The 23,970-nt window shown below is 38.0% G+C and overlaps 1 protein-coding gene across 10 annotated transcripts in view; it reads left to right on the forward strand.

The window, feature by feature from the left end:
* The window catches only part of PLEKHG1 (pleckstrin homology and RhoGEF domain containing G1), a 125,861-nt gene that overhangs the window by 95,392 nt on the left and 6,499 nt on the right, over positions 1–23,970 (forward strand). For all 10 annotated transcript variants that reach the window (XM_086877216.1, XM_086877218.1, XM_023923375.2 and 7 more), the window contains 14 exons: positions 1,216–1,316; positions 5,844–5,913; positions 12,837–12,883; positions 13,367–13,517; positions 14,496–14,627; positions 17,068–17,250; positions 17,339–17,434; positions 17,551–17,637; positions 19,126–19,159; positions 19,625–19,720; positions 20,928–20,966; positions 21,444–21,466; positions 22,418–22,636; positions 23,717–23,824. In XM_086877216.1, the coding sequence (XP_086733342.1) occupies positions 1,216–1,316; positions 5,844–5,913; positions 12,837–12,883; positions 13,367–13,517; positions 14,496–14,627; positions 17,068–17,250; positions 17,339–17,434; positions 17,551–17,637; positions 19,126–19,159; positions 19,625–19,720; positions 20,928–20,966; positions 21,444–21,466; positions 22,418–22,636; positions 23,717–23,824 (1,386 nt within the window). The remainder of the gene's footprint in view (positions 1–1,215; positions 1,317–5,843; positions 5,914–12,836; positions 12,884–13,366; positions 13,518–14,495; positions 14,628–17,067; positions 17,251–17,338; positions 17,435–17,550; positions 17,638–19,125; positions 19,160–19,624; positions 19,721–20,927; positions 20,967–21,443; positions 21,467–22,417; positions 22,637–23,716; positions 23,825–23,970) is intronic.

Raw genomic sequence — 23,970 nt, forward strand, 5'->3', positions numbered from 1 at the left:
GCTGTAATTCTTCCTTATGAGGACATCTAGAAGCCAAAAGTCAGATCCTTGGTTAATTCAAATCCTTTGTCTTCACAGAATTTACACTGAGAATAAATCTTGGCTGGTGTATATGTTCTATAATACCTTTTTCTATATGACTCTGGGACACAGTTATATCTCAGAAGTTTTCAAGGTCTTGTTGGCATTTTGCAGGGTTCTTTTCTTGCAGCACCCTGGAATGCTGTGTTGTTTTTGGGAGGTTGCCATACCACATTGTCTAGCCACAGGCTACAGGATTTTATTTCTTTTTATTTCACATTGTTTCAGCTGTTTTCACTTTTATTTCCATACTCCAGCAGAATTTTTTCATGAATGTGGCAGTACATCAGGTTTCTTGTTTCATGAGCTGTAGTTAGTTAAATAGCTTGCTGAATTTGCTTGCCCTTATGTGAGAATTTTAATACCGTAGCAGCAATAGAAAAAAAGGTGACATTGAGCTCTTATCAAAGTGAGGGAAGAGGTGAGAAAGTTATTCTCCCAGAACACTGCTGATCTGAGCATTTTCTAGCTGCCAAGTTCTTATTCAAAAAAAGTCCCTGGATGAGAGTCTATCAAGACTGATGTCTTGTAAGTTCAAAATGAAATTTTTGCTAGATTATATAGCAATGCTATTTGCAATGTAACTCTATGTGTGGTAAATTGCATGGACATAGATACATTGAGATCTGTCTTCTACACACTCTGCATTCTTCAGGAACCACGATTTTTTAAAAAGTAATTTTTTCAGTGGTTGCTTTTCCGAGCCTCTGTTGCTTGTGTGCTTTCTGTTCTTCATTATATAGTTTCTTTTACTAAGACTGCATTAAATGACATTCTTCATCTCTTTTACATTTTTTTTCGTCTTTGAGCCAGCCATATGATCAATTAAACTGTCACTGTGAATGAAATTTGAAAACATTTGTTTATCAGTAGCAGGGGAAACATTGGCAGTCCCATCTAAGAGGTATAACTTAGCTTTCAGTCTTTTGTTATTTTCTTGGTTTCAGGGAACAGATAAGTACTGTTACTGTTCATAATAGAGTGACTGTTCACAGAGGGGCTGCTGAAGGCTTTATTGTAATAATAAGGTGAAACTGATATTCAGAGTCTCATCTTGTACAATAAAACATAGCTCTGTTTACTGATCTAGGAAAGGAGGAAATGTCTGAAGACCTCCTTCTCTTTCTCTTGTAGGATTACCTTGACTGTATCACTGATCACACCAAGCTCTCCCTGGGAACAGAGGAGCGATCAGCCCTGTTTGGAAACATTCAGGATATCTACCATTTCAACAGGTAAATTCATTTTTAACTAAATGAAAACATTTCAATAGCCTGTGTTTAACGAGAGGGAGCAAACCAGCCAAATTCACTTTTATCACTTTAAAACAGCCAAGATCTATAAATCGAGGAATTACCTAATTTTAATTCTAAGCAAAGTTGGTTTGCTGACAGATTTTTTTGGCAGTTTATTTGATGCATCAAGAGTGGTCTCTGTGTACTTTTTTTCCTTTTATGCTGGGTATTTACATGAATTTAGGCCTAACCTGCTCTGGGCTTTAACTGAGTTTAGTACAAGACCTCTGTAGAAGAAATTCTTGCCTTAATGAAGAGGTGATTTATTCCTACTATATCAGCTCTTTTAGTGTACCTATGTACATCACCCAGATCTGGCTTCTGTAGTGCTTTATGCTACTAGGTACTCCCTGAATTAATTTCTCAAAAATGTATTCAGGTACCTTTTCTTCATTGAAGTTTTTTGTTCAGTGTCTTTCCAGCCTTCTCTAGAACTCTGCAGATGGAATTCTAGTGTATGTTGGGAGCCTGAAGTAAAATGTCTTGCTTGCATAACTAGTGCCACATTGTGTGGGATTTCAGTATCTGCAGTTTGAGGAGCATGCTACTGCTACTTTTCTCTGAATCCTCTCTTACTATAAAAATTACTAACTTAGTATTTAAGGAAAACCTGACTATTGAACCAGGGCAGGACATATGTCAACTTTATTGACTTAAAGTTCCCAAATCTTTTATATACCAATACTCCTGTAAAAGCTTACTATAGGTTTACTATAGTTGACAAAATATCTCCCAAACTACTGTGTTCTTTGAAAAACAACACATCATTTAATTGAATCAAAAGAGGATTCTGAAGTTGAGCACTTGTGTCAAAGATCATCTCCAATGTTTTTCAATCATCATGGGAAGTTACTTTTAAGGGCTTCAGCTGCTGGGATTACTGTTTCATGTCAAAGGAAAGAGTGAGAATGGATCTATTCAGAATTTATAGACAAAGATGAAATCTAAAATCTTTTCCTGAAGCTTAAAATAGCTACTGCAGGGTAATGGAAATATGCTTAACTAGAAAGCTGCTGTGTCCTGCTTCAGCTACAACAACTGACTTTACTGAATGTCTAACAGCTGGAAAATACGTAGTTGGGAGCATGCTAAAATAGGCTCGTGGACTGTTTTAGAGCCATGAGACAATGAATGTGAGCTTACAGATTCCCAGAGGTCACAGAATGGAAAAAAACAGTCCTGGCCATTATATTTTCTGATCCTTCAAAAGACAGAAAGACTTGATACCTAGGATGTATTTCTGCCAGCTTCATTGCAGATATTGCCTACTAAAAGTACTTTCAAGTATGATCAGTTGTTATACAGAATTACTGAGCTGTGAAAAAAAAAATACCACAGCAGTTAAAAAGAAAAAAAAAAAAGAAAAAAGGCAATTTTGGGCAATTTTAGAGATAGATATGTTAGAGTGGTTAAAACTTACTGGAAAGTTGTCCAAAGCATCTAGTAAATTACTAATGTATTTCAGGCCACCTGATATAAAGTTCTGCTTGGAAATTGTGAGTTCTTAAAACTGAATACTCACTGTAGATCTCAATATAGCTCCAAGGATTAATTTACTCCTGTGTGAAATTTGGCATGTAGCTTCTGAGTCCTAAACATACTCTAGAGCCTTTTTATTTATTCTTAGCTTCAGAAAAAGGTCCAGTTGGAAGTTCTATATTAGTAGTTTCAGATGTATTTTGTGAGCATGATTTTATAGATTTAGAATTACCTTGTTTTTCTAAGCTTTGAATTTGACCATTAATCAATAATCAAAGGTTTCAGTCTTGGGTTTTTTTCAGACTTGTAGATCTGAGAAATTTCATTTCAGTAAATGGGAATTTCTCTCAGCTAAACTACCTAGGTTTTCAAGTAGTGTGTTGAATGGCAAAAATAGTGGTCATTATGGTAACTGCTAGTCCTGTGATTATGATGTCTTTTTGAACAACTATTTCTTTCTGAGTTTCATGGTGGTAAGGTCTGGCTTCTTCTGAGGAGAAGCCATCATAAAACTTTATCAAAAAATCCACACATCCTAAAAGGCATTGTAATAAGACTTTCATTCATTTGACTTGAAAAGATAACGAATGCACTGTATGCAAAACTGTCAGTCTTTACGTTTCCCTCTCTCACCCCAAAGGGGTTAGCATTAGCTCCTGATGATGTTTGTACAGATTCAGATTTTCCCAGCCCATTGTAACTCAAGCTATATAGTTCAGTGTGTGGTCTTAAGTGGCCCTAGCTCCTGTGTCCTGCTTCAGTCTGAATCTTGTTAGTGATCCAGCTGAAAGGACAAGGAGTTCCTCCAGCAGTGCTCGTTCCTGCTCCCTGCCTGCCTGGCACAAGCCTGTTGCAGAGGCCAAGAACTGCGACCAGCAGAAAACCTCTGGATAGTCAGGTGAACAGGACCAACACTTCTCTCTATTGTTCTTTCTTCCTCCTGCCAGGTACTTAAATGTAGCCTGTAATAATAGTCCTACTTTTTCACATCAGCTTGGTATTATAGGGGTTTATTTAAGATTTTCAGGATGCCTGAGCATGGCAGTTTTGCTGTTTTTACAGTGGCAGACTGCTCTTACTGATCCTGTTTTTACCATCCAGATGAGACAGAAGAGAGTGCAGTATAGGTAACAATGTCTTTCAAAAACAGCCCTTGCACTATGGGCTTGTGCTGAAGACACAAACCACTAGTCTATTTAACACATACACAGGGACTCACTTGCATGAATATATAAAATCTTTAAGTGTTCCTGTTCTGTCTCATGAAGGAGAAATTATGTGGGTTTTTTGGAGACCAGTAGGAATAAAATGTCAGTCCAGGTGCTACGTACTTTAAGCCATCAGGAGAATGTCTGACTGCCATACAGCAGGAATCCTCTGAGCCTGTTGGACATGTTTGATGTTACTTCCAAAACTTGTGTGTGGGATGCAGTCAGTCAGTGTAACTAATGGCTGTGGTCACCATTGCTACAGCTTGCTTCTTTTGCTGATGTAAATGAGCTTCATGAGTGTGGGGTATCAAGCAAGGGTCATATTTTTATTCCTGTTTGAATGAAGGGAGAAATTGAGGTATAGAGGTTAAATTGTCACTGTACAAAGTGACTAAGTGACTGCTGAACTTAAGGTCTTTGCCTGTCTTTGTTCCTTGTGACTGCAGGTTGATTTCTCCCTTTCCTTCCTCCAGTAATTAGAGAAGCAAAGAACAAGTCAGGAAACTCTTCTGGTTTGCTGCTTTTTGTACATGCAGAGGGAAATTGTGTTTGCTTACAGGGGAAAAGGGTAGTTCCCTAGATACAGGCATAGGAACGCTTAGGTAAAACTTGTTCAGGAAACCAGCTGTGAATTGGGAGAAAAGTAGCCCTAAATGGAAAATTATCTGTGGGAGTGGGAGTGTATTGGGAGAAGGGGGGAAGAGGGTGAGGAGGGGGAGAAGAAAATTCTTTTCAAAAACAATTTGGCAGAAAACTCAATTTCTTCTCTCCTTTTTCTGAGTATGTCTTTTATTAAGACTGAAAACTCTTTGGATCAAGGAGATACCTTTGAGGTCTTCTCCTTCTACTTGAATTCTTTCTTTCACTGAATTTGCTTTCAAAAACTGAGCTTAATTCAACAGCAAACAGGCTCCCTTATTGCTTTGCTCCTGTTCAATTGAATTAATTTTCTCCTTGGCATGCAAAAATTATAAAATTCTCTCATGTGTTGTTTTTATGCATGTAGAATATAAATGTGTATAAATATTCCCATACAGAAAACTTTTTCCAGGCTAGCTATTTTATCAATGAAGAAACACACCAAAAGTAGACTGATTTTCCTGATTGAGTTTCGTAACATTCTTCATGTGTGAGAAATACATCCCCAGTTCTCACCAATATTGTTCAGAGCAGTTCATCATCTCCCTTGGTCAAGTAAACCTTGTAGAACATAAAAAGTCTTTATAGGACAGTGCTTGTGCTTCAGTAGCTTTTAATTAAAATTTTCTTAGTTTTATATCATGTTGGTTGATATACAAGCTACACAACTGTCTGAGTGCACCACTATGATTATTGTTAAAGACCTGTCAGTCACAGAGTCTTGGAATAGTTTGGGTTGGAAGGCATCTGTAAAGGTCATCTAGCCTGGCCTCCTTGCAATGAGCAGAGACATCTTCAATTAGATCAGAGCCCCATCCAACTTGGCCTTGAACATTTCTAGGGATGGGACATCTACCTAAAGGAAGGGGCTCAGGTTTGCTTAGCAGAACAAACATTCTGATGCCTGGAATTTTGAAATCATGGGAATACCATTTCCTTACAGTTCTCCTCTGCCTGCAAATAAACTCAGCTGTGGGGGGAAAAGGGGCATCAAAGGTGTTCTTGTTCCCTTTATAGAACTCCCTGCATCAATAAGTGATGCCATGAATAGCACAGCACTGTCTGGTTCTGAATATACAGGTGTGTCCATACCAAAGTGTGCCATAATTGTCTTACCTTGTCCTGTTCTTTGTTTCAGTGAACTTCTGCAAGATTTGGAAAACTGTGAAAACGATCCTGTGGCTATAGCAGATTGTTTTGTTTCCAAGGTAAGTCTGCAGCACCAGTTGCAGAATGCTATGGGGGAAATAGGATTAATTTATTATCTTTTGGGACCTAATCCTGATAGCTTGTGTAATGTTAACCAAGAAAAGTCAGCAAATCTATGGTAAGAGAAGGAATTTCTCTTAGTAATTGACAGGGATATGACTCTGATTTTCATTTCTAAAAAATCAAGACAAAGGTGTTGTTTTCTTCAATAAGTGTATCTGAGCTGGTGGAGCTGTTTTTTGAGTTCATTTTCAGGGTTCGCTTTTTTTGTCAACCATTACAGGGGCTCTCTTTTTTACTTGCATCTGTTAATGTAGGTGATCAAGTGGTACTCAAGTTATGTGTTGTCAGCTTAAAAGCAGCTAGAGAATAAAACTTGACTTCATTCTTAGAAAAGGCAATAACATTAACATAGGAAATGTGGCCATATTATTTTCTGAGAGTTTTTCCTGAAACACACAACTATACTTTTAATTTTCTTTTTAAATGGAAAGGTCCAAAGTCTTGCCTTAAGATTCAAATCCCATTCTCTCTGTAATGCTTTGGATTTTCTGAGCATTGATAGGATAGACATTTTGATTTTGTTGGCCAATACTTAAGCCAAAAATATAGAGTGTGTGAAGTTATTAGGTGCAGCAGAAATAAGGGAAGAAGGTGACCTTCATTGCAGGAAACACAGAGAGCCAGTCAGGGAGAAGGGGAATGGCTATAATGAGTAGGACAACAAGAAATTAAATAATTTAGGCTACAGATGATGCTAGTTCACTGCAGACTTCACCAGAGAGTCTGCATATATCTTGAATCTGTAGAGCCATAATGAGTTAAAAAAATAATGCTATCTCTGTGGTATTTCTGGAGGAAGAGGGGTCATGTAGTAGTTTAAAGTTGAATAATATCTGTATAGGTGTGTTTGCCTTTGTGTATTAAAAAAAAAAACAAAACGAAAAAAACAAAATGAAAAAACAGACACCAAAAAAACTCCCAAAGAAACCAAAAAGCCAAAGCCTGTCATGTTTTGTACTTTGTCCTGAACTCAGCATTGCTAGCACCAAGCACTCAATGTAGTAAGTCTAACACGTGGATTTAGGATTAACTGGACCATCCTCTCATTGTGGTCCAGTAATTTGTTTGGCACTGTTGTGACATAAGGGATTTTATAGTAAATTGGAGTGATGATACCAGCTAAGTCCTGCTGTTTCACCAGATCTCTTGCTTCATCTGAGTTTGAGAAAGCTGTAATTTATCTAGTAATTGTTCTTTTGTTAAGTACTGAGAAACCTTAGTGTTGGCACCACTACTACAAAAGTAGGATGCATTTTTGCCCCATTGCAGTGGAGTTTATGGCATGTTGTTATTGCTACAAATAGCCTGAATTGAATTGAAGGAGAGAGAGAGAATGGGATGACAGCAAGTGCAAAGTCCTGCTTCTGGAACAGAACAATCCTGTGTGCCCGCTGAGTCTGGCTGAGTAGAAAACAGCTTAACAGAAAGGATCTGGGGTCCTGGTGGGCAAGAAGTTGTAAGTCAGCAGAGTGCCTGTGCAATGAAGGCCAGCTGGGAGGCTTTCAGGATATTTACAGATAAAACAGTTTGGAGCTGGTAGATATTTCTGCTGTGTTGCATACTTATAGCTGAGACCACTGGGACTGCTTCTGCTGGGATGCAGAACAGAGATGGTGCAACTGATGTCCAGGAAAAAATTGTGTTCTCATTCAAACTGGCCAGCTGAAAGGGTCTGTCTGGTAGACTTTCTGGCCATTAGTTCCAAAACCCATCTGCATATCATTGCTTGTGCCTTTTGTTCCCTTGTCAAATGCTTTTAGCATTTGTATTATTGGCAGGCAACAGCTTGATGGCTCAGAAATTGTTAGAGATTGCAGTACTAACAGGCATTTTTTAGCTTCATCCAGACAAGTGCAAACACTTAAAAGCAAAATCAAACAATACCAAAATACCCCACAGTTCTGGTTTTGGCCATGAGGATTTCATTACAGCAACTGCTGACTGTCTTAACAAACTCCAGTTGTCCATTCTTGGTTGCTTGTGTCTTCCCAGCACCGAGAAGTGGAAATACAACTGCCTTTTTTGGCAGCATGCGCTTCTTCAACTCTTATGGGACTTCGGCCATTTATTGTTTCATTCCTTCAAGTGTGTTAGATCTTCACTGTGAGTTAAGCACAGGGATATTATCATGCTGAAGTCATAGCTCACAGCCTTAGCTAATGGATGTAGCTGTGCTGGAGCTTCTTGAATGCTTCCAGTGGAACTGTGCTTAGGTCAGGCAAGCTCTGGACCTAGTGCCATTTTTTCACCCAAGTGTGAATATTGTAGGTGTTGCAAATCTTAAGGTATAACTTAGTTCTCACTGTAGTTACTATGTTTTCTTTTTGCACTCTTAAGAAGCTCAGTAACTGCATAGAACAAAAGTTGTTTCTTTCTTAGGGTTCCTGTGAAATCACACAAACTTGGTTTGCATGTATAACAGAGCAGTTATGGTTAAAGTAACCCTGGAGCTTGTTGTATAAAATGTTTTATATTTGTGAAGATGTGGGGAGCTTGATTTTTGAAGTTTAGGATGATTCTCTTTGAGCTTTGTTATTTGGTTTTGCTCAATAAAATTTCTTGTATAGCATATTATACTTCTCTCACACAATCGTACATGACTGTGTTTCCTGTGTATAACTTTCATGCTTCAGTAGTAAAAAGCCTTGTAACTTTTAAGGGAAAGGATTATCAAAACACATTTCAGCATACTTTGAACAAAAACACATCATTGTGGATTTGAATCTTTATCTTAACATTTTTGTGCTGAGTGCCCAAAGTAAATAGCCCCTAAAATGGCAGCTTTGATTTTTTAACAGACTTTGGCAATGTTTTTAGTCTAAACTAGCCAGTAACATAAAACTCACTAATCAATAAAATAATGATTCAAAACTATGACTTTACGGAAATGTAAATATTTAATAGCAACTTACAACATTGTATTGGATTCCTCTGCTTCCAAATATTTCCAAATAACTCACAGGTAGATAGACACAAATGCAGAAAAGCATACTTACTTTAAAACCTTCTGTCCAATCATGAATTGCAGTCTTTCTCTTTTCTGCCTGAAGATGCAGATGGTGTGGATCAGTATTTGTTTAACAGTGTGAGATGGCTGTTGCATGGAAATAACCTGCCTCTGAGGGTAGTGCTGTACTAGTTCAGTGTATACCAGTTCTGATCCTCTCTCTTTGTCTAGAACTGTATTAACACTAGTATGTAAAAGTTCTTGGAGACATTGGTAACTAATTGGAGAATGATAAAAAGGTCCCAGTGCAAGCTTAACTATGGCTTAGTTATTGACACAGAAGACTGTTTATAAGGTTTTTTTGCCAGTTCAGTCTTTCATTTTCATAGTAACGATGCCAGCGTTTATTAGATTGACTTCAGTATTCTATACATTTACATTTAAGTGTGTTGTTTTAAAGGAGAGCTAAATTCTGGCACATCACTCTTCTCACTGAGCACCCCAGAAATTCAGAACATATGTTTTCTGAAAGGCACACTAACAGTTTAACCAAGGGGAAAGGGAGAATTACTTTAATCTAGCATCTCATTAGTAAAGAGGAGATGCAGGCAATTGGCTTCAGTTTGCACACTGACTCCAGTAATTTTCTCAGTCTCCATTTTCTTTTAAAGTACCTTTTATGGCTATAAAAAAGCACAGTGCACTAAGAGTTGATGGAAGATCTGGAATGTATGTGGAGGAGATGAGCAGTGAATTGATTCCAGTGCAAGGGACTCGTATAAGGGATTCATATAGCTGTGGTCTGCTCACACTTGGCTTTGCTCCTGAGAGGGACTCACAATCAGCTTCTACCACAACAGATTTGGTTGCTCAGATTTAAACTGATCTCTGGAGAAATTCCAGTCTTCATACAGAGATCAATTTTAATCTGGTCTGAAGACAGTTGATGTGAACAAAACTATTTTCAAGCTGAGTAAGTTTAAGAATGTCTGAAGAAATACTGATGAGCATAGCTGGTGTTTTCCTTATGTTGTGAAAGTATTTGGAAAAATAATAAAGCCATCTTAGTTCTTTTCTTTTGCTCCTCTTCTGAGCAGTGCAGTTTTGTTCAGGATGAGAAAGAACTTCTCTTGGAAGTGGCTCTCTTGGCCACTTTCCCAACTTGTTCACATGAATCTGGCCAATGCCTGGGCAAGGTGTATGATGTTGATTCACAAGAGATCTGCAAGTTTGAGTGCGTATCAACAATCTCATCCTGGAGGCAAAACACATGTACTTGACTTTCTCTTGGCATTGTGCTTACATTGCTCAGTAAAAGTAAATGCTCTCTGATGGTTCTGTGTGGTGAAATGAGCTGGAGCAAGTACACACGTAAGTGCAGTACGGAATTTGGTGTTTTGTCTGTTCAGAAAGCAGGGATGATAGTGAAACCATTCTCAAGGTTTAGAGGTATCAAGGGCGTAAGAAACTATCTTTTTCTTTTTTTTTTAATAGCAATTTGTTGCATTTAATAGCTAGACAAAAATTCTTTTAAAACAAACAAACAAAAAACCCATTAAAAGTAGTTCTTGTAGACCTTGTGTAAAAAAAATCCCTAAACCAAAAATCATACCAGAGTGAAAGTGTGAAAAGGCTTCTGGGGATTTCAGACATGCTTTTGATTTTGAGGGGAATGTGCACACAGCCTACTCTGTAACCCTGAAGTGTTTGGCCTTGTTTGTTTTACAGATAGTACTTTCATTGGTTAAAATTTCACAACAGATGCTCTTTTCCTTTTTGTTTGAAAAGCAGAATAATCATGTGATATGAGCAGAATAAAAGCATAAAAATAAATTGGCTCAAAATGTTCTTCACTCTGCTTATGGAGTAGTTCTGTAAATTGTATTATTCTGTTATCATAGCTGTGGGAATATATTAAAATTTATACCAAAATCCCCTAAATGAAAACTTTAATATATGCATATGTAAAATAAATTACACTTTTTTACCATACTGAATTTCACCTTAGTGTTCTCTCTGAAGCACCCTGGCTTATTATAAGTGATGGCTAGTTTGGTAGTGATTGCCAAATAAAATTACAGTGTAATATCTGCAGCTCTCTGAGGTTTTTTAATTCTTCATTTTAAATGGAGAATGTTTGGAGCTGTGGCTGGGGTTCCAAGCATAGACATGAGCTGGCTGTGACACAGGCTCATTTCCTCTTCATGTGGACATGGGGCCTAGGTAACACTGTCACAAAAACCAGCTGCGATGATAGAGTTAGTGCAAGTGTAAAAAACCCAAACTGTGTTTGTATCAAGACTTCTTTGAGTTGGTTTCTTGGTTTCTAAGAGAAGAGAAGTTTAATAAGCTTACAGCCCACCAGTGAGTAAATGGGGATCACAGTCCCCTGGGGAAACACTTATTAGAAGTTTGCTGGAGTTGTTTTTTTCAGAAGAGTGAATACTGAAATCCAGTAAGACATACTGAAATGAATTGCAATGACTTGTACGCCTGCAGGGTAACATCTTACTTTATGCAGGGTCCTTACGGATCACTGCTCAGTGGAGAGATGAATGGCACACCCTGCTCTACCCCTGGGAGAGGGGGACGGGACCAGTGCTGTTGGAATTGGCAAAGGGCACTGCCCGAGGTGGCTCTTTCTCATGAATGGCTGAACGAAAAACAACCAAACCCCAACCGTGAAAAACAAAAGCCACAGCCTGTGTCAGCCCTCTCCCCAGGGGTGGTGCTCCTCAGAGCACTGTGCCTTCTTTGAATGCAGATGTTGGGTCTTGCCATTCACCAGCAATGACCTCTGGGAGACGGCCCCTCATGGGGCACAGCTATTGTGCTGCAGAATGCCAGAGCCCGTTCTGAAGATGCTTTGAGTGGAAGCTGGGGTCTTATTCACTGCTGGAAAATTGTGTTTTATCTGTCCAGGGCGTATGAAAGAAAAAGTGATTGATACGGGAAGCACTTTGCCATTCTTCAGTGCTTTCTTAGCCTTTAAGACTCCAGTAAGCTGCAGAAATTGTCTTGTTTGGGATAGAAGTTCACAGGCAGATGTGGACTCAGAGCACATGGGAATGTTTCCGGAAATCTGTTCTTACATAGAATTAAATAATGATTTTTAAGAAAATATCTTAGGCCAGGGAAGAAAGGAATGAAACTCAGACTTTCAAACATGAGAAGCTTATAAGCATTAAGTTTGAGTGATTTCAGTGTGACAGGCAAGTGTTGAAACCCACCCAGATCTAGTTACAACTTGTTGGGGTAATAGCTGTCTGCTTTCACATAATTTACTTCTTAAAAAAAATTGCTTATGTGGCTTCTAATTTCACGCTTAGACTGTGCTCACATGTGAAAGTATTTATAATTGCTTGAAAAGGGCACACCAAACATAACCTGCAAAACTTATTTCTCCCAGTAAATACACCAGGTACATGGTGTGATTGTTGGGGTTGTCTTGTGCAAGGTCAGGAGCTGGTAGTGGGTCCCTTCCAACTCAGGATATTCTACAATTCTATGATATATATGATATATGTGTGCTTCAGCACACAAAAAACACTACATAAGCCAGCTGTTTGAAGGATGTATGTGCAGTGGTGTGTTTTTGTCATGTTTTGGTTTTTTTGGCATTTTTTTTTGAGATGCATAGATTTTCATAGGGTACCCTGGAGGCTTTGTTGCAAAGTCACTTGTTTTATCTCTGTGTTTGTTCTCTTGTTTTTTCTTTCAAGTAAAGGAAAAATCTCCCCTCCAAAAAGATGAAATTAAATTCTGGTTGTGTTTGGACTATCACAGTGAACATAGAGAATTCATTGATCAGGAACTGAAGGAGGTGTTGTCTTGACATCATCTTTATCTTGCACATGTTAGCTGTTAGTTTGACAAAATCTCAATATATGCAAACTTTTCCTCCCTGTGCAGAGCGAAGATTTCCACATATATACGCAGTACTGCACCAACTACCCAAGGTAGGAATTATGGGTTGCTTTTCTTCCTTTGTCCCTTGGCCAGTTTGTGTAATGCAAGTTAGACTCTACGAAAAAAAAAAACCAACAAATTAAATTAAAAAAAATCAGCTTCTCCCCTTCCTAAATTGGAGTGAATTAGCCTTTTATGTAAAAAAGAAGGAATAATTTTTTCTTAAATGCTTATCTGAAGTTTTGTTTAATCTGTTCTTGTGGTTCATTGCTTTACCCTTCTTTAGAAACTGGTGGTCTTATTCTGCAGTGCTGCTTATATAATTCCCAGTAAGAGAGACTGGTTGCATGCCAAGAGAGAACATAGTTAAATTCACATGATAATTTTTTTTTTAAAAAGCCAAACCAAACAACAGAAACAGCAGTTATTAGAATGGGAACCTGCTGTCCCTTTTTACATGCTTAAAAGGAAGCAATTCTTTACCTGCAGACTTAGGGAAACAGTGTCTTAAAGCTGTGTACTGATGTTTTCAGGTCTGTGGCTGTGCTGACAGAGTGCATGAGGAACAAGGCACTGGCCAAGTTCTTCAGAGAGCGGCAAGAAGCACTGCAGCATTCTCTGCCCCTGGGCTCTTACCTCTTGAAACCTGTCCAACGCATCCTCAAGTACCACCTGCTCTTGCACGTAAGAAATGTATTTAGTTTAGGGCTGCTGCACGTCGGAGTTCCTGCCTCTGCTACAAGGCTTGGTGCCTAGAAAGGTTCTGGTTTTCCTTAAATGCTCTTCGTTTTGTGGGTATTTGATTTCAACATGTGGAGACTTCCTGGCTTTGTCACTTCACACCATGTGCATCTATTTGGAGTGGGGAGTTTATGATAATTATTTTAGACACACTGCATCAGTCCTTGCATCCAAATAATTAGCACATTTTTTGAAAACTGGTCTGTAATTCTGAAGTTGTTTGGAAGATTCATGCCATGATTAAACATTTTGTACACAAATTTATTGTTCCAATGAAGAACAGTGTTTTTCCACATGTTGCAATGCTGGGGGTGGTTGAAAGAAGGACTAAATACATATAAACACCCCGACTGCTAAGAATTTTGTGGAGAGGAATGATGGAGGAAGTGGGAACTCTTTCCACATTCAGTGAATTGAATTAAGCAAGTTTCGGAAATTCATGCTTTATTGTTAACATTTTCCACATATGTTTCCTATTAGAGAGTCATGTTCTAGTGAAGTGTAAAGACACTGATACTTATTTTAAATGCTTGGTGCTTTTCTGCTCTCCAACTGTAAAGCAATGCCTAGTGTAATTCCATCAGGGTTTTGTAAGTGTGTAGAAATGTTCTGTGTCGTAGGAAAGCCATTAAATGCTGTCTGAAAAATCTCCTGTCAGTGTGCTTCACTCTCTGTGGCTCTCTGCTCATGCTTGCTGCTTCAAGTGTACTTGCTGCTAAACTGACCCCAAAGACTTTGTTCATCATCTTGTGTTAATCAGATTGACGGCAACCTGCACTGGTAACAAGGGCAGGAATGTTGCCTTTGAGTGATTGTGATGCACAGACAAAACAGTACAGATGAAAACACAGTATTGCATTTGACTGGGGAAGTTCACTTAGGAATGAGGGAACTCTGTTTTTTTTCCCCACTTTGTCTTAGGAAATAGAAAACCACCTTGACAAGGACACTGAGGGCTATGATGTGGTGCTGGATGCCATAGATACCATGCAGAGAGTGGCATGGCATATAAATGACATGAAGAGGAAACATGAACATGCCATCAGGCTCCAGGTGAGTTCCCAGAGAGATTTTATGGGTGTTTGTGAGCTGATTTTGTCAATATATATGCAATGAACATTTTTGAGTTTATCTTTTCTTTTAATCTTAGTCAGTCATAATTTAGACTCCTGTTGAGCGTGCCTGTGGCTATTTGCTCTTGGAAACCATGGTCATAACTGCTGCAGGAAAATCTCAGACATCTCTAACCTACAAGCAGCATCCTGTAAAGCATTTATTTTGCAGTAATATGGAACTTAAGATAACTCTTCTTTCTTCCTTTCCCTCAATTGTACAGCACTGCTGTACAACCCTAGGGCATGGCTTTGTTCAGAAATCCTGTGGTTTCCGATTTCTTCCCTTTGTGCTGATTAATTTTGTTTTGAGGCATTTCTTTTGCGGATTCTTGTGTAAGTACTTTCCTCTTGGGTTTTAGAAAACTCATTATTAGGTGCTTTGTGAAAAGCATAAACCTAGAAACATGATACTCAGAAAAACTAACTTCATGTCAAATGATGATTTTTTTGAGGAGAAGAGACAAAAGCTACACCCTGAGTAATTTTTGGCATCAAGAGCAAGCTCTTTTGCAGAATTTTTGCTCTCATTCTGTTTCCAGGTTCCTAGTGAATCACACTTTTATGTTACATTTTCAATATTTATATCACCTTAAGAAAATTGGAGGGATTTCTTAGTTTATAAAAGGGAGTAATGAGCTTATCCCATTTCAGAAATCCATATTGTGCTATTCTTTGCCCATTTCTTTTTAAAATACATTAAATTTATTCACCCTTTTTGTGGTTTTGTTCTTTTTTCTATTTTGGGTTATTTTTTAATGATTGTTTATTTTTTGTGTGGCTGTTGTTTATGTGCAAGGAAAATTTGACAACGTCTTGCCTGCAGCAGGGTAACCTTTGCCACACATTGCTGGAAATGCATGCTAATGACCTTTAACAACAGTCTGCTATAAATCTCAGTAATTATATTCAGCAGTAAATAGGGGTTAAATGCTTTTGGATTAAAAAAACCCTCTTTTTTTAATTTTTTGAGCTCAGCTGACAAATGTAAGGGGTTATGGAAAATGTTTATGTTCATAGTTCCCTTTAAAAAAGTAAAACCTGTTTCTGCAGCCTTAGGGATAGGCCTTCTGTGGCCTCTCACACTGGTCTGCAAGTACTGCAGCAGCAGTTTCCTGCACAAAGTGTCCCTCAGCAGTGGTGGACTTGATCCCTGTGCTTTATCCTGACTTATTAACAAGCTCCTGGGGAGATCTGATAAAATGCAATTTTTTTAAATCTTTTTTTTTTCTTTTTTTTTTTTTTCTTTTTAGCAACTGTCTGTATAGTCCAAAGTGGGCTGCTTTGGGGTTTTATTCCTGTGAATGCTTTAGCCTCCACTGGTGCTTCAAATGGGCTGGGATGTTTCCTACATCTTTTCTACATTTTTTTTTTTTCTACTACAGGCACTCTTCTATGTCAGAAAACATCTACATGTTTTCTGGGATGTTTTGAAAGCTCTATTAAAGTCTAATGTCCTAGAGTGGCCAATTTAGGATGAGGCGATCTGTCCTGCTTTGCTAATGCTGCCAGGTTTAAAGTCCGATGGATGTTTTTAAAGAGTGCCCTAGTTAAAAGTTTAGCCTGCTTTTAGAATTTGATGTCCCATGCTTAAGTCCTGTGTCATTGCCATTGACAGAAAACACAAGCAGCTTAAGGAAACAGAATAGCCATAGCTAAGTGACACAGTATTGCAAAGATGTTGTTAGCTGTTTCTCCAACCTGTTTTTTTTTTCTTAAGTAATACACAATGTGAGAAATAGCTGTGGAGCTACACAAATCATTAATATACAATCAAATACTCAGATGTTCAGTTGACTGAATCACTTGTGGTCCTTTAGTCTTGTGGGAATCATCTCTTCAATGCAAACACCTCACAGAAATGTATTCTGTGATAGGGCTATAGGACATGGACATTGCATTATAATTCATGCAGGGGGAGACCATGCAACTTCAGGAGGATACCCAGGGTGAGAGGGAAATGTTAAGAGGATTGGTTGTGGACATAGAATAGAGTTTGAGAGAGACTGATGACTGAATTACATAAGATATTCCATCTCTGGGAGCAAGGGGAGCAGAGGTTGTGCTCTTTCATTACAGGCGGCCCCAGGGAGTTGGAGTTCAGGGCTCTTTGCTGTGTCCATGCAGAGGCAGTAACCAGGACTCAGGCAATGTTTTAGTTATGTTAGTTTAGTTAGAATGTGTAGGCTTTGCAGGGAGCCTCCAAGCACCTGGCTGCAATGTTACACATAACCTACCAACCTCAGGATTGGTGCCTGGTGACTTTCTGCTGTTGGATGCGAAACATTAGGAGAATGGGAATGGCCTCAGATTGATTGGGTCTTCTATTTCAACAAGATCTCTGGAACTAATTTTGGTGTTTTTTCTTTGATCTGTTGCAGGAGATACAGAGTTTGCTCACTAACTGGAAAGGGCCAGACCTCACGAGTTACGGGGAGCTGGTGTTAGAAGGAACGTTCCGCATTCAGCGAGCCAAAAATGAGCGCACGTTGTTCCTCTTTGACAAGATGCTACTAATTACAAAAAAGAGAGATGAAATGTTTGCATACAAAGCTCACATCCTGGTATGTCAGAGAGCAGGTGGTAATGTGCTGTCTGCAGGTCTCCCTAAAACTTCTCTGCAATTCACGTTGTTTCCTCTTTTCCTTGCAGTGTGGGAACCTGATGCTTGTTGAAGTAATACCAAAGGAACCACTTAGCTTTAGTGTTTTCCATTACAAAAATCCCAAGATGCAACATACTGTCCAGGTATGACAGAAACCTCCCTGCCTACTGGGTAACCTGACTCATGTCCATATGGTATTTATGACCCTGCATAGTGCAGGCATGAATTTTTCTCATGGTGCCCAATTTTTTTTTATCAGGCAAAGTCACAGCAGGACAAGCGCCTTTGGATTCTTCATTTGAAGAGATTAATTCTAGAAAATCATCCTGCTAAAATTCCTGCCAAGGTAAAAAAAAAAAAAGCAAAAACAAAACCTGACCAACCAACCAAACAAAAACCCAAGTGAAATCACAAGACACCTCCTTGTATGGGTACTAACTTAGAACAATCTTGTTAGCTGCAATATACAGAAAGTTTAGACTCCAGGTTGTTAATTAATGTATGTATCTTACATCTTTAAATATATACCATAGCAGTGAAGCCATTGGCAGCACATACTTGGCTGCAACTACATAGCTATAATATCTTGGAATGAAGAAATCTCCTACTCTTATTTATGGAATCCAGTCTCAGAGCTTCAGGTGACGCCTCCCAGTGTAACATACAGCACCTCTCAGAGGGGGTTAACTCTCGTTAGCCCTAGCCAAGACACAGCAGACACTGACCTGTGTGGAAACAGGATATTTTTTCACACTGAGTTTGCTCTTGGCTTTTCAGTTTCCCTGACTGTGTTTTCACTCAGTTTTATGCTGTAATGGCTAGAAAGTGTTAGTTGTGACTGACATGCACCTTACTGTACTGACACGCACTTTCAACAGTGTAACAAAAAGAGACTTTTGGGAGAAAAAAGCTCCAGCAGGTCCTATTCCTAATTCTCCTCTTTCTGTTGACAAAGTCTATTGAAGGTATAATGTTTATGCAAGTATCTATACTTACACTGTAAATACTTACTTCAATTTATTAGGTTGTTAAAAAAATTTACAGCATGATCTCAGCCTTTGTATCCCTTTTTTTTCTTATTTCTTATTTGATTTTTATCTGTGGAAAAAAATGTGAAGAATATTTTCTTCTCAGAGATAAAATTTCACTTGAGAAAGTACAGTGAAATGAATCTTTGAAGTTATCTGTACATTTTTAATTTTTTTTTTTGCCTGTCAGAGCAGTAATTGCTGGTTGTGAGGCTTCTGTCTGCCCAGCTTCTGGAGAATGTAATAGTGACGCCTGGTGGAAAATTACCAAACAGCACCTGCACAAGGGGAAGCATTTTAGACAACATATTTCAGTTTAGAATATTTTCTTACTTAGTAGTTATTATGCCTCCTAAAACATCCGGATTTTTTTTTCTATTAAAAAAAGGAACAAATTTTAAGCAATCAGGAAATGCTCTTTATCCTCCAGTCTTACTTAAAGCAAATCATGATTATTTATTTTTTTGCACACACTCTTCCTCTCCTTCCGCTGCCTGTGCACAGGTGGGCATGCAAGACAAAGGTTCTGGGTGCAGTGAACAACAGGTTTGGTGTGCAGACCTGGAGATAAGCTCTGGTGAATTCCTGCCACCAAAATTTTCCTCCCCATATGTAACATGTCCAATATACAGAGGAAAACAAAAAATACAAACAAAAAAAAATAATGCTGATAACCATATTTATTAGCTCCCAAATTAAATTTGCTGTTATTTGCATATAAGCTCACTACTGTCTGTAATATGCAACTTGCCCTGCTACTTTAAAAACAGCTTTAACTTCTTCATTTGCTACTTTTTCTCTTCCAGGCCAAGCAGGCAATTCTCGAAATGGATGCCATACGTAAGTTGGTTCTTTTTCAGTTTTGTTCTAAAAATTAACAAAACCATCTTCAGAATTTTGGCTTTAGCTGTTGATGTCAAATGAGATGGAAGAATGCCAGGCTTATGTCCCTTGAATTTTGACCCTGCTGAAAAAGGCAAAATTAGATGGAAATCCTGTAGAGTTTGTTGGGAAGGCCCTGACTGAGAAACTGGTAAACAAACATGATGGTGGTGGATAAAGGTTCCTGGGTTAGCCCTACATGGGTAAAGCTGCCCATGGGTAATCAGCTGGCTGAACAATGGCTGCCTGGGTAATCAGCTACCCTACAGTAGCATACCTTGCTTGTGTAGCTTCAGGCTCTGATGAGGTACAACTGTATTAGGCATAAAGGGATGATGGCACAGCCTCCAAAGAGAGCTGCCAAGGTGTGTGAAGTGCCATCCTTGTCACTCTCTTATTCCCCACCCTCTGCTTGTTCCACAGATCACCCAGGCTTCCACTATAGCCCTGAGGGAGAAATGAAATCATCATACCAGCCTAAGGAAGGCACTATTCCTCACAGAGTGAGAAGGAAATCAGGTGAATAAACTCATTTATGCCCTAGATGGTAAAAAGGGAAAACATCTGGATTGTTTTAGGGGTGGATTAGGCTGGGCACGTGGAATTGATTTTTAATCTGCACTCCAGGCAGATTTAACAGGCACAGTATCCCTCCGATGTGGATGAAGTATCTCAATAATCATTTGCTATTTTGTAATTTATTTTTTTATCTACTGTTTGCATTTAAATTAAGGAATATACATTTGTAATGGTGGCTGTATAAAGAACAGTTGGCACTCTCTAAAAGTGCATATGCAGGAAAACCAGTCACATTATTTAAATCTGACTTCCCCCCTTACTGCAGTTATTGTCTCAGAAGTGATTCCATCTTGATTACGATAGGCTTATTATTTCAAAACATGACTATTATCTGTACTTTGTGTAATGTTTGCCACACGGATAATAGAAATTTCAGAGGTGGTTTTGCTGACTTTGGGCTTTTTTTTCCCTCCTAGATCATACATCCATCTATAATTATTCTCAAAGACATTACCGATGTCTTTGTAGTTGGGTGACTTCCTATTACAGTCCTTGTGTTCCCCTCTTCGTCTCCTTAAAGACATTTCCAGTTTGGTGTGTAACTCTGTATACTGGGAATTACTTAAGGCTTATGAGAATATTGATGCAATGGTTTAACATACAGCAGCATTTGAAGTCAAGCTCTTATTATGTTTGAGGTATATTCTCCTTTGTTTCTGAGGTGTTTGCACACCTTTCTTGCATTGGTGCTGCTCTTTCTGTGAAAGGAAGAATACAAAATACTGATCAAAGGGCCTCCTATGGCATCTTCAGCTATTTACACTATCTAAACCCATCTAAGACTTTGGTTCCTTATGTATATTTCTAATAGAAAACCTCTAACACTGTAGAGCAGTAACAGAGGTGACCAGGTCTTTTGAAAGCAGGAATCTCAGCATGGGATAAAAATTTATGTGTGTCTTGATGAATGGAGGAAAACTGCTATTGCATTAAGAAACAAATATGTTCTTTGGTAACAGCTGTAGATTTAACACTTCAACAACTCTTCTGTGTGAGGAAATTTTGTAATAAAGAAATTAAAATCTGGCTTCACTGTGTGGGCTAAGAAGCTTAAAGTTTTACATACATATTATAAAAAAGTTGTCCAGGATGTCCACAGCTTTCTTTGGAATGCCACAGTGGGTAAACGTGTTGTTGTCTTTTTCAGAACCCTCATCTAGAGTCCATAAAGTTTTGAAGTCAAATGGTAAGATACTTTGTGTACTGTTTACCAACCTGGTGCTTCTGTGCTGTGTAGAACAACTGAAGACAGATTATTTTTTCTTGTAACTGTCCCTAAATACATCAGGGGGAAGAAGAGGAATTTGGGGGAAAAAAACAAGAAAAACCACCAACCCTAAAATGTTCATGTTTAAATTTAATACCTGCTTTCCCACACTTGGGGATTGGTCCTGTAAACATCTTAGGAAATGAACACACCAAGTCCTGGTGATTGTGAATGGTTCCTCAAGTCACAGCAGTGCTGCAAAATCAGGGCCTCAAGCAGAACTCTGGTAAAGCTCATGCTGTCTCTGTTTTATCAGAAGTCCTGTATAGTCTGTTTGCTCAATCACTGCTGCATTCAACCCCCTTAGGGGAATTCATAATTGGGGTAGCATTGAAATGGGCATAGTTTGATTGATCACACCAGTTTGACTTTTCATTAATGTGTTTCTGTTTTCAGATGTAAGCCCAGATATGCAGAAGGTAAGCCATTTCTTAAATTCCTCGTTTTAGCCCATTCATATGATATTAGAGCACAGTATTTACTGGAGAATCTGCATCTTCTTGGTTGTGTTGACCTTAACACATGACCTTAAGAATGAAAACAAACCCATAAATGTTACTGAGCATCTCAAATAAGATTACTGGAATGAAAGAAGCAGAAATACAGCTTACAATTTTGGGAATATTTAATAAAGAAAAAATCACTGATTCATATATGGTTCTGGTTTATAATGCAGTCCAATCAATTACTAGTGCTATAGGATACTTAAAAGTACCAGTAGACTCAAGGAAGTGCAGTGCATAAAAATAGTGTTTATTCTTTGGATCATATTATTTTTGCATTTTTTACATAAGACTGTGAAGTTTCAACTTACTCTGATATATCATTATGCATATATACATATACATATATACATACATATACATATACACACACACACACACACATATATATATATATATATATATATATATATATATATATATATAATGATATGTCACCAAAAGGAGCATATGCAGCTTCAGCAGATTGTAGTGAGCATTACTAATTTTTACATTTTCTGTAAGAATTTGTATTGCAATTCCCTGTGCAGTTTGAAAGTCTCATTTTGAATTGTAGGTCTTGGAGTTTTATTTAGGATGGAATTTAAAAAGTGTGTGTGTTATAAATGGAGTAAATTAGATATTACTTCATGCCATAATATCGAAGCTCAGGATTCGATGTGAATGGGGTCTTTTGCGTATATTTTTTCAGTTCTAAATATTATATGGAAAAGTACTAATTGTTGTACTTCTTTATAAATATCATTTCAATGCAGCTAACTGACTGTAGGTTAAACATTGCCTGTGAATCAGATGTAAGAGGATCTTATTAAAATATAGAATCTCTATAAGCTTCTAATCAAAGTTTCATGATTTGTTTTTTTCAAGCGGATGGGCATTGAAGGATCCCTGTTATCTCAAGCCACCAAGCTGGGATCAAGTGAAACCCTGCTGAATTCTAGAAAAAAGGTTTCACTGGAATCCAGTGGGCTGGAAAGCCAGTTTCAAGAGTCTATTGAACCAGCCTACAGTAGTGATCATGATGAAACTCTTCAGACTTCTGCAGCAGAACAGATTGATGCTGATGATGAGGAAGAGTCTGAACAGGTAGGAAAAAGAGGGGAAAAAGTAAAATATTTTTTTTCCTGGGGAGAATGGAAGAAGGATTGAAATTGTATGTAAAACAGGCAGGAATGCATTGCAAATGTTGACAACTTTCTCTCCTTAGAAGCATTTTTATTTAGGCTTTATAAAATACTCACTTGGATTTTAACAGAGAAGATATAAAAGCCCCTATACAGGGGGAGAAATTCCCACTGCTTGGATTTTACTTAGTCCTTTGCAGTTCTCCAACCTAGATGTTACAGAAAGGTTTTACCTGTTGCACACAACTGGCTTTTCCTTGCTTCTTCAGCTGATGCCATTAAAAAGCCTTTTTAGGCTTCAGGCAGAGAAAGCAAGGACTTGAATATTTAAGTTCAGGCACAGCTGCGTGTGATGGGATGTTTCTTGATCTGTGAGCCTCTGGCAGCAGCTACAAATAAATATGTGAACTTGAATATGAGAAGTTTTGAGTTGGATTTCTTAAAATGAGAGTCTTTGTCTCTTACTACTGCACAGATGATAGTTTTTCTTACTCAGTTATGATGATTCCACTCATACATAGTACCTTTGAAAGACTAAAAATCCAACTTTGTATTAAAGAATCTAGATTTTCAGTTTATTTGGTTTAGTTGATACTGAGGCCATATCCTTGTGTGGTTCATTTATTTTGTGAATTATCTGAAACCAGTTATTCAAATTCTTTTTGAAGCTGACTGAATTTCCTCTTTGAAATGACACTATTTGCATTACAAGTATTTGACAGAATAGTATCTTTTACCAGTGTAGTGCAGTGTCTTGTAATTCTTCCTCTTGCCAAAATAAGTAAGAACATAAGAATTAGTAAGCACAAAATACCACAAAAAATTTGATACTTAATGGTTGCTACTAAATGTGGCAATGATACTTTTAGAGGTTTCATAAGCTCTGAATAATTCTTTTGGCAGTGCTGATGACTCATAAGTTGTTTCATCTCCCAGTATAGGTCCCTGACCTGTTCTAGCTCCTAATAATTCCACTGAACTAGACTCTACAAAGGACTGTAGATTTTATTACCCCTCCCATTTTTTTTCTTTAAAATCACAGCAAAACTCACTGCAGAAATCAAAAGGGGGAAGAAAAAGACTTAATAGTCAAGCTGCTGAAAATGTTGAAAAACGGAGAAGTCTCAATCTCAATAAATGTGAAATGCAGGTAAGTAATTATTTTTTACTTCTATTTTGCTGTGCATTGTATGCATGTCAAAGGAATCTGTCTTCCCTAGGTTGACAGATACATCATTTTCTGTTTATGTTATGTATCAATGTTTATATCATTAAAATACTCATATCTATGACAAA

Source organism: Cyanistes caeruleus, chromosome 2, assembly GCF_971803275.1.
Source record: "Cyanistes caeruleus chromosome 2, bCyaCae1.hap1.1, whole genome shotgun sequence".
In the NCBI taxonomy this organism is placed as follows: domain Eukaryota; kingdom Metazoa; phylum Chordata; class Aves; order Passeriformes; family Paridae; genus Cyanistes; species Cyanistes caeruleus.